Raw genomic sequence first — 16,229 nt, 5'->3', positions numbered from 1 at the left:
CTACAGTCACATGACTTCCAAGGAGGCTCCTCCCACTCCAGAGTGACTGTGCTGACGGAGGAGGTTCTTCTGTCCCATAAATACAATGTATCCGGAAAGTCTTCAGCCTCTCGCCTTATTACATTTTGTTATGTTGTAGCCCCCCTCCCCCATTCTGCACTGAATACCCCAATATGACAAAGTGGAGTACAGTCCCCCATGTCTACGGATTGGCTGCTGTCCATGTCCGAAAAATAGACGGTGCGTCCGGGACGTTTGAGGCTGAACCTGTTATTAGGACTAATTATCAGCAGTGTCTAGCTCCCAGTAACGAGTCCAGATCAGTAGATTGAGGTGTAATCTTTAGCGCTCCGCACGGCTCTCCGTCTGGGAGAAGTGTTGGCGGCCCGCGATTATTTAATACATTGTCCAGGAAATCAAAGATTCAGGTTGCCAGTTCTGTTCACCCCCCGTCCTCAGTACTCAGGTGAAGCCCCTCTGGCAGTGATGCCAGCCTCCAGTCTTCTTGTTGGATGGGGGCCGGCTGTGGACAGCCATTGTCAGCTCTCCCCAGAGATGTCCCATTGGGTTCAGGGCTCTGGCTGGTCACTCAAGGACATTCACAGAGTTGTCCCTAAGCCCCTCCTGTGTTGTCTCGGCTGGGGTCTTAGGGTCATTGTCCTGTGGGAAGGTGACCCTTCTGCCCAGTCTGAGGTCCTTGTGCTCTAGATCAGGTTTCCATTATCGCTGTACTTTGCTCCATTCAGCTTTTCATCAGCCCTGACCGGCCTCCCCTCCCCCAGCATGATACTCCTCCATAGAATATGTGGAGCTCATCCAGTGCGTCCATTGTGTTCTTGGTCACCTCTCCCCCAGTGACTTAGTTTGGGGCTCGGCGGCTCTAGGATGAGTCCTGGTTGTTCTTCCATGTAAGTATTATGGAGGCGGCTGGACTCTTGGGAACTTTCAGAGCAGCAGGAATGTCCTTGTAACTTCTCCAGATCTGCTCCTCCACACAATCCTGTCTCTGAGCTCTACAGGCAGTTCCTTTCTCCTCATGGCTTGGGTTTAGCTCTGATATGTATTGTGAGCGGTGAGACCTCTTATATACAAGGGGGAGGAGGGGTGTCTTGCAAAATTATGTCCAATCAACTGAATTTAAGCCAGTCAAAGTGTAGAAACATCTCGGAGAAGATCAAGAGTAATGGGAGCCCCAGAGCTAAATACCAAGTGTCCTTCAGGGTGAATTCACCCAAATGTATATCGGCTCGGTTTTCACGCCGAGCCGATATACGTTGTCTCTCTCTGCAGAGGGGGGAGGATGGAAGAGCCAGAAGCAGGAACTGAGCTCCCACCCCCTCTCTGACTCCTCTCCGCCCCTCTGCACTATTTGCAATGAGAGGAGGCGGGACGGGGGCAGGGCTAAGGCCCGCAAATTAGCCCCATCCCGCCTCTCCCCATTGCAAATAGTGCAGAGGGGCGGAGAGGAGGCAGAGAGGGGGCAGGAGCTCAGTTCCTGCTCCTGGCTCTTCCATCCTCCCCCCTCTGCAACGTATATCGGCTCGGCGTGAAAACCGAGCCGATATACGTTCGTGTGAATCCACCCTAACAGTAAGAGACAAACTATAACTCCAACCCTTTATTAATAATGGTTACATGTGTCTGCTCATGCAGCCCGGGGGATGTAACCATTATTAATTAAGTGTTGTCGTTTTAGTTTGTCCATTACTGTGAAGGCTCTAGATTTTGGTTATAGAGGCGCTCTCCGTCTCAGTAAATAGTACTAAATATCAAATGTCCCACCGCGGGGCGTGAATACTTATGGAACGCAAAAGGTTAGTTCTTCCTTTTTAAAAAAGGTTCATAGATTTCTACCATCCAGCTGTTACTTCATCATTATGGGGTCCCGAGTGCAGAATGGGGGGGGGGGGGGGGGAGCTTGATTTATTAACATGTACAAAAGTGAAAGTGTCTGAAGATCGTCCGAATGTGTTGTAAAGGGGTCTCCCTCCCCACCTATAATTGGGGGTCTCCATCCTGTATATAACAGGGGAGGTTTAGCTTTGACCCTTCGGAGGCCGTGACTATCTTGTGTAGCCGCACATATTATGAAGTAAGGCTCTGTTCACACCCCAGTTGGGGATTTCCTATTCCACTATGGGAACAGTAATGGGGAACCCCCTGCCGAACGGATCCGTCTTACGATGGAACCAAACAGACCCCTTGGCTATGATGGCGCCAATCCGGTTTCCGTTCCGCCGTCCCGCATTGTACCGGATGGAAGGGTCCTTCTTGCAGGACGTATTCTTCTGGCATTTCATGCCGGATCTGTGATGGCGCCTTTGAACAGGGGCTCCGAGCGCAGGGGTCAGTGTAGCCTAATTCTCCCCCTCCAGGCCGCACTCACCCCCGCGGCTGGGGTTCAGCTCTGTCCGTGAGGATGATGATTATCTCACGGCTTCCCGCCGGCATTTTACTAGACTGCGCCATTTCGTCCAGGATTTTCTTCTGGATCTGGAGGCTCCGAATGAAAACTTCCATGTGTGAGCGAGCGGAAACAGAGGAAACGCTCCAAAAAGATCATCACCGCCCACAAGGATCCCGGGACGCCTTATTACACGTCACCTGCGGAAGACATCTTTACCGCCTCCCCAAAATACCAAATAAGCATCAAGGTGCGCCCCTGCTTGTGACTCGATACGACAGCTTTATATATGTAAGACATATACACCAACGCTGGAAGAGGAAGGGGGCGACCCTCTGCCCACACCCCGTCAGCACGATAGGTGAACACGGCAGCCTGAAACCTGCTGAAGGCTCCCAGACAATATCAAAACTCCCTAAATACTGCAATACTTAAGTACTGCAATATATAATACAAGCAATCAAATGATCGCAAGTTCAAGCCTCCTGTGGGGACTAGATAAAAGTGTACAAAAAAATTAAATAAAGTTTAACAATTAAAAAAAAAACAAAAAAAAAAAAAAACTTTTCCTATGACTACAGCGGGGTTGGAGGTAAGCTGCTGCTCCGACCTCTGTGTAGTGGCCAGTGCTTGTAACTGCAGGCGCAGCTCCCATTGATTTGTAATGAGACCCCAGCCTGCACTTACAAGCACCGGCCACACAATGGTCAGAGCAGCGGCTTCCACTCCAACCACTGTGTATCCTGGCGCTGGCAGCTTGCACCCGATCAGCCGGCGGCGCACCCCAGCAATCAAGTACTATGTAGCCTGAGGAAACGTCAGCAATAGTAATTTGCTTAGAAAACCCCTTTTGGTGTCACCAACAACAACCCCCAGAATCCTGAATGCAGCTTTGGCTGTGACTAGAGTACAGGCATGATGAAACTGGAAAAAAGGGAGGTCATTATAAGTGATATGGCGTCGTCAGACCTGAAATTAAAAATTAACCCTTATTAACTCCTTATCTGCATACTAATTAATAAGCAGCCAGGCTGCTGGTCACGTGACAGGCTTGCTAGGAGGCTGCCGCGCATGCGCGCAACTGCCATGCTGTCAGCGTCCCTGAGGTCGGCTCGGCAGTCGGTATCGCTCGGTGTCCTCCGCTCCGCCATGTCTCGGTCTCCGCCCACCGCGCCGCCTCCTCCTCCTCCGCCGCCGGCACTGCCGCGCACCGTGCTGGGCACCATGGAGTTCGGGCGCCGCATGGACGCTGCGGCCAGCGGGGCGGCGGTGCAGGAGTTCCTGAGGCGCGGCCACAACCAGCTGGACAGCGCCTTCATGTACGCCGACGGGGAGACCGAGCGGGTGCTGGGGACGCTCCATCTCGGTACTGGAGGTAAGAGGAGACACTTCCGGGATCGGTGCGGGCCAAGCCTCGCTCTGAGGATGGTTGCAACCAATCAGAAAGCGGTCTGTGGGCGGGGCGTCGTGTCAGAACGAGACGTGAATTGTTGATTAACATCTTAGTGCAGTCACGTGATCGCCGCTCTGACCTCCACTTCTGTATACTCTTAATGAATACAGCGCCCGAACCAAGCTCAGTTCACTAATACAATAAGAACGAAGTTCATAAGATAAATAAAGCACCAGAACAAAGCTTGGAACTGCCTCAGAACAAGCTTACTACACAAATAAAATCAGAACTAAAGGTCATAACATGAATACAGCGCCAGAACCAAAGCTCAGTAGATAAATACAGCGCCAGAGCCGAGCTCGGCGCATGAATAGAATGAGAACCAAGTTCATAACATGAATACAGCGCCAGAACCATGAATACGGACCCCAGCTCAGGCAGGCTGCACATCTGACGATAAGAATACATTTTTCAGCTGCACGTAAGATGCGATCCGCGGGCGTACAAGCGTTTCATCATTCATTGGCTGATTGGGTAAAGGAAGGTTCCTACGAACATCCTGGCCCAATCGCCGGCCCGTGTGATGGGCCCGTAGTCATTAGTCGGGATTGTCACTGCAGCCTGTTATGTTGGAGGCAGCGGCCTCATAGAGGTGGTATAAAGGTGCGCGGTGCCAAAATGAGATCAATCATTACCTAACGAGGAGCGCCGCCACTAATAGTACACCGCAATCTGTGTGAGAGGTCGGAAGTCCGGACTGTGAGCCACAAAGGCTCATCCAGCATTGGAGAATGAAACGTACGGCTGTGATCACACGGGGGGATTCTGCTCTAAAAAACACATCAACATCCGCGTGTCTTTGTCGCGGATCCGTCCGCACACGGAATATGCCACGTCAATAAGCAGAATCAGACGGCGGAATCGTGTAGTGGAAAATCACGTTTCCGCATCAGGAAGTGACGTCTGTTCTGGACGCAGAAACCCACCGAAACACAACATTCTACATCGGCACTCTGCATGCGGATCTGCGCCAAAACCACGGGAGTTTGATGCAGTCTTTGAGGCGGAATTCACAGCGGCAAATTCTGCCATGTGACTTACCCTAAAGGAGTTTCCCCACTAAATCCATTTATCAGCCGTTCACCGGAGAGGGTTAATAACTGATCGCTGGGTGTCCAACCACTGGGACCCCTAGTGATTCCAGGACTGGCGCACTTAAATGCCCCATGTGAATGAAGTGGTGGTGCGCATGGTCCTCCGCCGCTCCGGTTACATCTGGAGGGCAGGAGGAGATGGTTTTGCTCGGCACTCTTTCTCCGTCCCATAGAAGTGAATGGAGTGGTGGTCACACATGTGCAGCACTGCTCCAATCACAGGGGGCATTCAGGAGCGCTGACCTCAGGATTGCTGGTGGTCCCAGGACCCTCAGCGATCTGATATCTATCCCCATCCGGTGCGCCCACCGATGGTACAGGGTGTATGGGGCCGGCTCAGGAGCCACGTCTGCTCCATACCCGGTGGCTATTACTTGCTTCTGACAGCTAACAGCCAGCTGTTGCTGCCACAATCAAATTAGCTCTGATAGTGACACAACTGTTTAGATGCTGCACTCAGCTGACGGCGCGTCTAAACAGTAGGTGAGAGGGGTAGACTTCTTCAGAACTCCCCTTCTCTTCCGCAATGCAATCGGGGGTATTGCTGGGATAGCATGATGGCCCAGAGCCTAAGGCTCCCAGAGCTGCCATGTATAGGTGCTCATCAAGCCCTTTATAGGGAACGTAAAGAAATCACTATATACTGCAATACTTGAGTATTGCAAATATAGTACAAGGGGTGAAATAATCACCAGCTGGATCATAAAAGTGTTCAAAAACTTTATTCAATCTTTTTTTTTTTTTTTCTAACAGTAAAAAAAAAAAAAGTATTAAAAGTTCACTTTTCCCCAATTTAAAAATCGAAACAGCGACAAGCCCTCCCCCCCCCACGCATTTGGTACTGCGGTGTACGTAAAAGCCAGAACTATTAGAGTACCAAAATATCCATGCCACACAGTGACGGCTGTTTAAGAAAAAATGGCAAAATGCCAGAACTGCTGTTTCCCAAAATGGTGCTAATAAAAACTGCAGCTCACTCTGCAAAAAAACGTGGCTTCATGCAGCCAGATCGCCAAAAAATTAAAGAGTTCTGGGTCTCCGAATACGGCGGCGGAGTGCAATTTGTGTTTAAGAATTTTTTTTTTTTTACTTTTAAAAAACATAAAAACTATATATAAATTTGGTATCCCAGTGGTGGTGCCGCCCCGCAGAGCGAAGCCCATGTGTCACGGCACTGCGAATGATGGAACATTTCCACTTAAAAATTTTTAAAGGTTTTATAGTCTGTTTTATGGAACATTAAAATGGCAGCGATTTAAAAAAATAAAAAAATAAAAAAATAATAGAACTCCTTACCCAAAAAGCACGCCCTCAGACAATTATGTCAATGGAACAATGTTATGGCTCTTGGAGGGCAGGGGGGGAAAAACCAAGAGAAAAAAGTGAAAAATCTCTGGTACTGAAGGTGTTAGGCCTCATGTCCATGGGGAAATTAAGAATTAAAATCCGCAGCGTTTCTCCTGCCCGCGTGATCCGCGCCCCATAGGGATGCATTGGACACCCGCAGGTAGTTAAATACCTGCAGACGTAATTTTTCCCTGCAGGCGCGGATCCGCGTGCGGGAAAAAAAATGGAAATGCTCCATTTTCGTGTGGGTCTCTCATGGGGCCGGCTCCCACAGGCTTCTATTGAAGTCTATGGAAGCCGTCCGGATCTGCAGGAGACCCGCGCCTGAATTTAACTCACCTGCTCCGGACGATGCGGGTCTCCGCTTCTTCGCGGCCAGATCTTCTTTCTTCAGCCCGGCGGATGTGCCCAGGGCATGCGTGCGGCATGCTGAGTACATCCGCCGGGCCGAAGAAAGAAGATCCGGCCGTGAAGAAGCGGAGACCCGCATCGTCTGGAGCAGGTGAGTTTATTCTTATTTTTAGGCCCCATGTCCGCGGGGCAGGAGGGACCCGCTACGGATTCTACATATAGAATCTGCGGCGGGCCTGATTTTCCCCCGTGGACATGAGGCCTTAGGGCTCCCACACACTTGCGATTGCGTTTTTTGTTAACGCGATTGTCAATGGGACTTTCTAATGTTAAAAATGCAACGCACCAAAAACGCAGTTGCGTGCGTTGCGTTTTTTTACAATAGAAAGTCCCATTGACTATCGCGTTAACAAAAAACACAATCGCAAGTGTGTGGGAGCCCTTTAAAGGGATTTTCCAGGACTATTACTATTAACGACCTATCCTCAGGTTGGCCGCTCAGGATCCCCGGGTCTGCCGTCAGCGTGGACAGCGCAGGAAGCAGATAGCGCTGCCAACATTGCAGCGGACCAGATTGATGATGCTTTGAAGTCAGTGGGAACTGTGCCTGCAGTACCAACCCATACCACTGCATTATGGACAGCGCTACCTGCTTTCAGCACTGTCCACACTGACAGCAGGCTAGATGATCAGCTGATTGGTGGGGATACCAAGTGGCAGACCCCCACCGATCAATTATTGATAACCTGTCTGAGGTGAGGTCATCAATAGTGGACACCCCCTTTAAGTATTGGATAGTAACAAAAAGCTCTGCAACTTACTAATAGACTTTATGCTTCAACTTCACACTGTTGTCAAGATCTCTGCTTGCATCCAGTGAATGCGAACAATCCTGTTTACTCAGATCTGTGGAGATTTTCCAATGTTGAATTCACTTTTCTAAATGTTCTTCTCTGTTCCGGCAGTGAAGATGGCGACTAAAGCCAATCCGTGGGACGGGAAGACCCTGAAACCAGAGAGCCTGCGCCAACAGCTGGAGACCTCCCTCCAGCGGCTAAACATGTCCAGCGTCCAGCTCTTCTATCTCCATGCCCCAGACCACCAGACGCCGGTGGCAGAGACGCTGGCAGCCTGCCAGGAGCTGCATCGGGAGGTGAGAAGGAAGCTGAGAACGTGCGTTTGTATAAGTCACAAGCTGGGGGTCATGCAGGGAAATCAGAGGCTCAGGCTGCTGCTCTGTCCCCCATGCTTTACACTGCAGTGTGTATTCAGTCCGCTATGAGCTACAGGCAGCATTCACACTCATCTGTTCCCTGTCCTGGACTCCTGATACAGTTTTATGGAACTGATTGAGTTGCAGCAAACACGCCTCACAGGATACAATTGTATGTCTGTAGTATTCGCTTCAGAAAGTTTCCATTCACTGACAGCAAGCGGACAACGTCTGTTATAAAGTTGCATGGCTCCACATTTCTAAATTGTCTTTTTTCTTGTAGGGGAAGTTCAAGGAGCTGGGTCTGTCCAACTACACGTCCTGGGAGGTGATGGAGATTTACTGCATCTGTAAGCAGAGGAACTGGGTGCTGCCGACCGTCTACCAGGTGCTCGAGGGGTTAAATAAAAGGATCTCCAAAACCATAACTTTGTAGAACATGTGTGTCAAACGTAAGGCCTGCCGGCTTAATCCGGTCCGCCGCCTCATTTTATGTTGCCCGCCAGCCGTGTAACAACCACATAGGCAGTCCACTCACAGCTGCAGCTCCAGTCCGGCGGCAGTGCAGTCAGTGATCGCTGACCTCTTCCCTGCCGTGTCTGTGTGTGCCGCCCTGTACATCGCACGGATGCAGAGGGTAGAGGCCGGTGGATACAGGCTCAGGAGCGGCTGCCGCCAGAACGGAGCTACAGGCTGGGTGAGTGGAATGTCTGTAGAAATGCTGGCCGGCCAGGGGCCAATTACTACTGAGTCTGATGTGGGGGCCACTATTACTACTGGGGGCACCATATGGGTTACTGTTACTACAGGGGCCACTATTACTACTGGGGCAGCCACTGTTACTACTGGGGCCACTATGAGGGTCACTTTTACTACTGGGGTCACTATGACTACTGGGGCCACTATGGGGGGGGTCATTATCACTACTGGGGGTCACTATCACCAGTGGGGCTACTAAGGAGGTCACTATTACTATACTGTCTTACAATAACAATTGGCCCTCGTAGAAAATGAGTTTGACGCGGCTGTTATAGAAGATTTCTGGGTGTGAAATCCACTCATTCATCTTTTTGCAAGATAAGTAATGTATGTACACAGTGACTCCACCAGCAGAATAGTGAGTGCAGCTCTGGAGTATAATACAGGATGTAACTCATGAGCAGTACAGGATAAGTAATGTATGTACACAGTGACTCCACCAGCAGAATAGTGAGTGCAGCTCTGGAGTATAATACAGGATGTAACTCAGGATCAGCACAGGATAAGTAATGCATGTACACGGTGACTCCACCAGCAGAATAGTGAGTGCAGCTCTGGAGTATAATACAGGATGTAACTCAGGGTCAGTACGGGATAAGTAATGTATGTGCACAGTGACTCCACCAGCAGAATAGTGAGTGCAGCTCTGGGGTATAATACAAGATGTAACTCAGGATCAGTACATAATAAGTAATGTTTGTACACAGTGACTCCACCAGCAGAATAGTGAGTGCAGCTCTGGAGTATAATACAGGATGTAACTCAGGAGCAGTACAGGATAAGTAATGTATGTACACAGTGACTCCACCAGCAGAATAGTGAGTGCAGTTCTGGAGTATAATACCGGATGGAACTCAGGATGTAAGAATTTTTTTTCCCACCCTCACACGGTCTTAGATTGTACATTTTGGGGGCAATAAATTAAATAAAAGAGTAACGGTGGTTTCACACGGGCGATAAAATTGTGCGATATGAGAGTCCAAAAAAGAGCAGGTTATGAATCCATTGATTTACACCGGTTTCCTTCCCGTTAGCAATGTTTTCACTGATGCGATGTTGTGAGAACAAAAAAAATTGTGGCACGCTCTGTCTGCGTTTTTTTTTTTTAATATTCTCCCATGTTTCTCTATGGAACCTCCTTTTTATCACATCGCAGCTCACAAGCTTGCGTTGCGATGCGATTGTAACATCAGAAAGTCCCACTGACTTATCCCCCGCAGTGACGGCTGGGCGAGATTATTCTACAAAAAAAGCATCACAAACGTGCAAAAATCACGGGAACAAAGACGCTATTTTCTCACATAAAAACGCGATTGCCCGTGTGGAGCCGCCCTAAGTGTGTATGGTACAGCGGGTGAAGATACTGTTATCATGGACTTTTGGGGTTTTCTATAGAAACTGGCATAACAATTAACATAAAAAGTAACAAATGTGTCTCTTTGACAATGAGGGTCACAATATCTTGTATAAACACATGATGTTACCAAACTCTGCAGACCAATCAGTGATGTTATTGTACAAGGGCCCTTCATACTCGGGTCTCCACCCTGGTGATGCCTCCCATGGTCATTCCTCTCTGGTGTCTGCCCCTGCTTGCCCATCATGGGGCCTTATATACCCTACTGACTAGAACTGGTTTCTCTCCCCATTTGGAGACGTCCAGTCTAATGTTCATAATAAAAGAAACTTTGATGATCGAATTCCGCCCCCCCACACCTTCCCCCCCCGCATACAACATGCAAATTAACCCTTTTCAATCCAGTGTCAGACCTCGTCTGACATTAAAATTTCCCTGCATGGCTCCCATGTTGGGCGAGGTCCGACATATGTTTCTAACACTATGCAGAAAAGAGCTCCAAAGTCAGAGCTCCGTCCTGCATGTCTACATCACACGACGCAGAAGAGAGGTCCCATGATTTTTTGAAAATTAAACGTGAGTTAATATGTATATTATATACAGTGTCGGAGATCTCCCCTGCAGAGTGTAATATACATATACAGTATACCTATTAATTTTCAAAAAATTGCTAATTAAATCCCCATGATGGGCCATTTGTTTGGGTTTCTGTTGAGTAATTCCAAGGAATCCACAATGCACTTTTCCACTCAAAATAAATAATAGTCGGGGGTGCGGGTCTTTGGATTGGAAAGGGTTAGGAATGAGGATGTTCCCTACTTACCACCTAGCTGTAACCTTTATGGAGTCCATCATTTACACATAGTAGCATATTGTTCATCATTGGTCAGAGATACCTGGGACACCTATGATGTGTGAATCAGGTAAGTGGTGGGCAGTTGGCACACTGATGGGGTATATTCCATGCTGACACTCGGCATCATTAATTAACATACATGAGATACCGATAATATATCACGTATAACCTAGTATATACACGAAGGTCCTTATAAGTGATGTAATCATCCTCCATTCCATCCATTCCAGGGTATGTACAACGCCACTACAAGACAAGTAGAGACGGAGCTGCTCCCCTGCCTGCGCCAGCTTGGCATCCGCTTCTATGCCTACAATCCATTGGCCGGTGAGTGGGCCACGTTATTTTCCAAAAAGTGCTACGTGCAAATATAAAACGTTCCCCACAATAAATCTGTCCCCATAGGCAGCTTTAATAGAGCCCCCCGCTGCCTTCTGCTGTTTCCAGCCTTTGCATAAGACGCAGCAGCAGGACGGGTGTAGATGAGAAAGTTTCCTACTTGAGGCTCCCATACACATTAGACTGTAGTCGTCCAAACCTGCTGATAACAATAGGGTCCGATGACCTTAGAAAATGCATGGGGCAACTCAACTTTACCTCCCTAAAGGTTGGGTTCCCACAAGATGCAAATCCCGCGGAAATCTCGCGGCTTGGCATTTCGCTGCAGGTTTTGGAGCGGTTCGGCCGCCGTAATTCCGTTGTGGCTTTCGCAATCCCAAAGGGAGCAGTGAGGCTGCAACAGAAGAAAAAAAAAAAAGAATTGACATGCTGCAGCTGTTTATTCCGCGCCTCATCGCCGATTCTGCACAGCTTTGCCACAACGGATTGGCCGCCCCTTTTGTATGAGATTTTTGCAAAATCTCGTCCATGTGGCTGGCTAATCCTGGGAGTTTGAGCCCCGGGCAAATTTGCTGCACAGAAATTCCTTGCGGCATTACTGTGGCAAATCCGTCTCGCATGAACCCAGCCTTAGGGTGCATTCCCACGAACGTATATCGGCTCGGTTTTCACGCCGAGCTGATATACGTTGTCCTCGTGTGCAAGGGGGGGTGGGAGGATGGAAGAGCTCTGAGCAGGAACTGAGCTCCCGCCCCCTCTGTCTCCTCTCCGCCCCTCTGCACTATTTGCAATGGGGAGAGGTGGGGCGGGGCTAATTCTCGGAACTTAGACCCACCCCCGGCCCGCCTCTCCCCATTGCAACAAATGTAGAGGGGCGGAGAGGGGGCAGGAGCTCAGTTCCTGCTCCTGGCTCTTCCATCCTCTCCCCCCCCCCCCCCCCTTGCTCATGAGGACGACGTATATCGGCTCGGCTTGAAAACCGAGCCGATATACGATCGTCTGAATGCAGCCCCCGTGTTCATGTTGTTAGTGCAAACAATAATATTTGCTATATGGTATGCTGGGTTCCAAATTGGTTAGAAGTATACACGGACTCGGAAATAACTTTTCAAACCATACAAGTCTCGATGTGGTCCAAGTTATCGGATTATTGATTGACAGGCAGCAGTTTTTATAGAGGCAGACACTTTGATTGCAATAATTTAAATCTATTATAAGTCATTTATTACCATTGGTCGATGAAACAAACAAAATATTAATATGCAAGATAAGGAATTTAAAGGGGTTGTCTCGCGAAAGCAAGTGGGGTTATACACTTCTGTATGGCCATATTAATGCACTTTGTAATATACATCGTGCATTAAATATGAGCCATACAGAAGTTATTCACTTACCTTCCCTGCGCTGGCGTCCCCGTCTCCATGGCTCCGTCTAACTTTAGCGTCTAATCGCCCGATTAGACGCGCTTGCGCAGAAAGGGTCTTCTGCCTTCGGCTCGGGTCGTCAGCAGCGGTGTTCTGGCTCCGCCCCCTTCTACGCGTCATCGCGTAGCTCCGCCCCATCACGTGTGCCGATTCCAGACAATCAGGAATCCAGACAACCCCTTTAACATCTAAAATGTCAGGTATATGCAGTGCAGGCGCAGAAGTAGTCATACATGGTTAACTTCTTGGAACAGTAAATGTAAACAATAAGTTGTTTAGAGAGAATGTTAAGGAACATATGTGAACAGCTAGGAATATGTCAGTTTGACTTACCGGCCAGTCTAAAGGCCATATAGCTATCTTGGGAGAGCAAAAGCCTTAGTGATTCACTCAAGGTTTATTGAATAACCATTTAATATCCATAAATCCTCCAGAAAGAGGACAAGTGAATAGAGTGTAAAGAGACAGAGAAGAGGCTACTTACTTACAAAATGGTTACGCAGAAGATGGTGAAATGGATATGACTCCATGTTCTAACAATTTGTATGGAGCAGCCAGTGGAAACAGCTGTCAGACAAAGTATTGTTTGTCCAATAGTGGTTGAAGGTTAATGGGCAGCTGAGGGCCCTTTTACACGGGACGACCAGCGATGATCGTTCCTGAGCTTTTACACAGGAGCAAGCGTCACTCAATGAATAGAGACAGAGCGGCTGGGGATCCTGCCAGCCCACCCGCCTCCGTTCACAGTAAGCAGGCAGTTCATAGATGGATGACTGCCTGTTTACACGGCCGATCCGTTGTGCAGGGGTCTGCATGCAGAAAATGAACGAGAAGCAAACAAATTTTCATTGGTCGTTCTTTTGGGACATTTACACTGAGCGCCAATCATTCAGATTCCTGCGAGATACGGCAATCTGAACAATTTATCGGCCCGGGTACAAGAGTCCTTAATCCAGCCTGAAGAAGAACCTTTATAATCTTCACGGCAATCTGTCGCTTCTGTGAATGCTGCAGGACTGGTGATGTTCTCTCTTACAGGGGGGCTTCTGACCGGCAAATACAAATACGAGGACAAGGATACGGATCAGACGCCCAGCAGATTTTTTGGGAACAGTTGGGCCGAGGCGTACAGGAACAGGTCAGTCCACCCATGATCTTCTGAGACTCGGATATTGATAACTTATGTCAGACCAGTGCTGTCCATTCATTACATATGAGTCACAGTGCCGTACATCGTATAGTGGTGCCGCCTGGTATATCGGCTCAACCCCTTTAACTGGGACTGAGCTGCTCTCGAGCCATGTGACTGATGAACGTGACGTCACTGGCCTCAGAAAAAGCTGCTGCACTTACATGAGGGGGCCACGTCATTAAGGGGTTAAATACTACAGCTTGTTCTGTGAAAAAAATCAAACTTGTACACCCCCATATATGGAAAAATAAATTATTAAAAAGGTTTTAAATTTTTTAAAAGTAGCACAACATAAAAAAATCCATAAACATAGTATCCTCATAATGGTACCGACACATAGGATAAAGCCAACACGTCCCTTTTACTGCATCATGAATGCCACGAAAGGGAAACCAACCAAAAATGAGAGAATTGCTTTTTTTCATTCAAATTTTTTTTAAAGTTTTCCAATAAGTTTTATACGCAACACTAAATAGTACCAATAAATAAACACAACTTGTCCACAAGTACACGGCCTCATACAGCTGACTCAGCAGAAAAATAAAAAGAAGTTATGGCTCTTGAAAGGCAAGGGTGAAAAAAGCGAATACTTGAAAAACGTCTCCTAGCTAACACTGACAGGTACGGTGGGTTTGCTTGATAATAACGGGGGTCTTTTGGCTGTCTGACCTTGTTACAGATACTGGAAGAAGCATCACTTCCAAGCGATTGACGTGGTGCAGAGGGCGCTGGAGGAGGCGTACGGCGAGGACAGACCCAGCCTGACGGCTGCTGCTCTCCGCTGGATGTACCACCATTCTAAACTCCAGGTAGGTGCGCTGTCTGGGGTGGGGGAGGGAATCTGGCCGCATGCTACCTTCTGTTAAGGGTGCCATAGCAGCACAGAGTGTTTTAGGGCACAGTTATAGTGGAAGAAAAGCAATGGATACAAGTGGGAGGTCAGACTGAGCATTACATAAAGGAAGGAGCAGGGTTCTGTTTCAGGCGAGGTCTGCGCTGATCTTATTGGTGTATCTGCTTAGTGAGGAGAGGGTTAAATAAAACTTGTAATAACACTAATGATTTTTGCCTTTTCAGGGCAGTCGTGGCGACGCTGTGATCCTGGGGATGTCCAGTGTGGAGCAGCTAGTGCAGAACCTGGACGGGGCCGAGGGCGGGCCGCTGCTGCCCCCTGTGGTCATCGCCTTTGATGAAGCCTGGAACCTGGTTGCCCACGACTGTCCGAACTATTTCCGTTAGAACGTTTCACAGGACGAGCCTCATCCGAATCGGGATTTCTACAGATCATCTCATCTCAGACTCCGACACGAGGCGCCGCTTTACCACGAAACGCCCCGCGAATATTTATAAGTGATTTCATAAATAAAGAAAGCTGATTTCTGTTCTCTGGCTCTTCCCTGATGGGGAATTGTAGTTTGGGAACAACCTGGGACTTAATTTAACCCCTTCTAGCCCCATGCTGTACATATATGTCATGGGGGGGGAGGGGAGGGGAGCAGTTCTTGTTTATGGATGTACATGTCTGGTATATAGATGCTCAGGAGACTGCTGCAACTGACAACCAGGGTGCTGCTGTAACAGCAAGGAATAGGGATAACTTCAGTTCTGGCCATAAAGCCTCTCCAAGCCACGATGAATGTTGGCCACAGCAAATCACTGGTTGACATAGAAGAAATCTCCCTCTGTGATGCCCTTACATTAGCCCTCCGATATCCAATCACGGAGGACCACTTGGTTGCTGTAGCAGGTACTGCGAATGAAGACACAATACACCGCAGTACAGAAGAATTCCAATATATTATCTGGTTCAAGTCTCCTGTAAAGACATAAAAAGAGGTGAAACAGAAATAAAAATGGTGAAAAAATATTGAAATTAAATTTTTTGCAGACTTTTGCATTTTATTTGTGTAAAGAAACAAAAAAACCCTGAATTTAAAAAAAGTTGGTATCACCGCATGCATAGCGACCCGCACAATGAATTAAACACGCTTTTTATCCTGCACAGAAATACTGTATTTTAAATAAAAACAACTTGGCAAAACTTTTTTTGTTCATTTTTCAAAAAAATGCAATAAAATTGGTACGAATAAAAACTACCCCTCGTCGTGCAAAAAACAGGCAGGGGCTGGATTCACACGAACGTATATCGGCTCGGTTTTCACGCCGAGCCGATATAAGTCGTCCTCATCTGCAGGGGGGGGGGGAGGATGGAAGAGCCAGGAGCAGGAACTGAGCTCCCGCCCCCTCTCTGCGCCTCTGCACTATTTACAATGAAATGAGGCAGGGAGGGGGCGGGGCTAAGTCACGCCTCTCCCCATTGCAAATAGTGCAGAGGGGGCGGGAGCTCAGTTCCTGCTCCTGGCTCTTCCATCCTCCCCCCCACCTGCAGATGAGGACGACGTATATTGGCTTGGCGTGAAAACCGAGCCGATATACGTTC

At 48.4% G+C, this 16,229-nt stretch overlaps 1 protein-coding gene across 1 annotated transcript; it reads left to right on the top strand.

The window, feature by feature from the left end:
• Window positions 1-3,468: 3,468 nt before the first annotated feature.
• On the top strand, window positions 3,469-15,667 carry LOC136631884 (aflatoxin B1 aldehyde reductase member 2-like). The gene is made up of 7 exons (XM_066606356.1): window positions 3,469-3,779; window positions 7,615-7,802; window positions 8,146-8,250; window positions 11,065-11,161; window positions 13,636-13,735; window positions 14,469-14,598; window positions 14,867-15,667. Exons 1-7 carry the CDS (start codon window positions 3,476-3,478, stop codon window positions 15,026-15,028), a joined length of 1,086 nt encoding a protein of 361 aa, XP_066462453.1. The 5' UTR covers window positions 3,469-3,475; the 3' UTR covers window positions 15,029-15,667.
• Window positions 15,668-16,229: the final 562 nt, after the last annotated feature.

Source organism: Eleutherodactylus coqui, chromosome 6, assembly GCF_035609145.1.
Source record: "Eleutherodactylus coqui strain aEleCoq1 chromosome 6, aEleCoq1.hap1, whole genome shotgun sequence".
Lineage (NCBI taxonomy): Eukaryota > Metazoa > Chordata > Amphibia > Anura > Eleutherodactylidae > Eleutherodactylus > Eleutherodactylus coqui.
The sequence above is the reverse complement of the archived record's forward strand: the minus strand, read 5'-3'. Positions and strand labels throughout refer to the sequence as shown.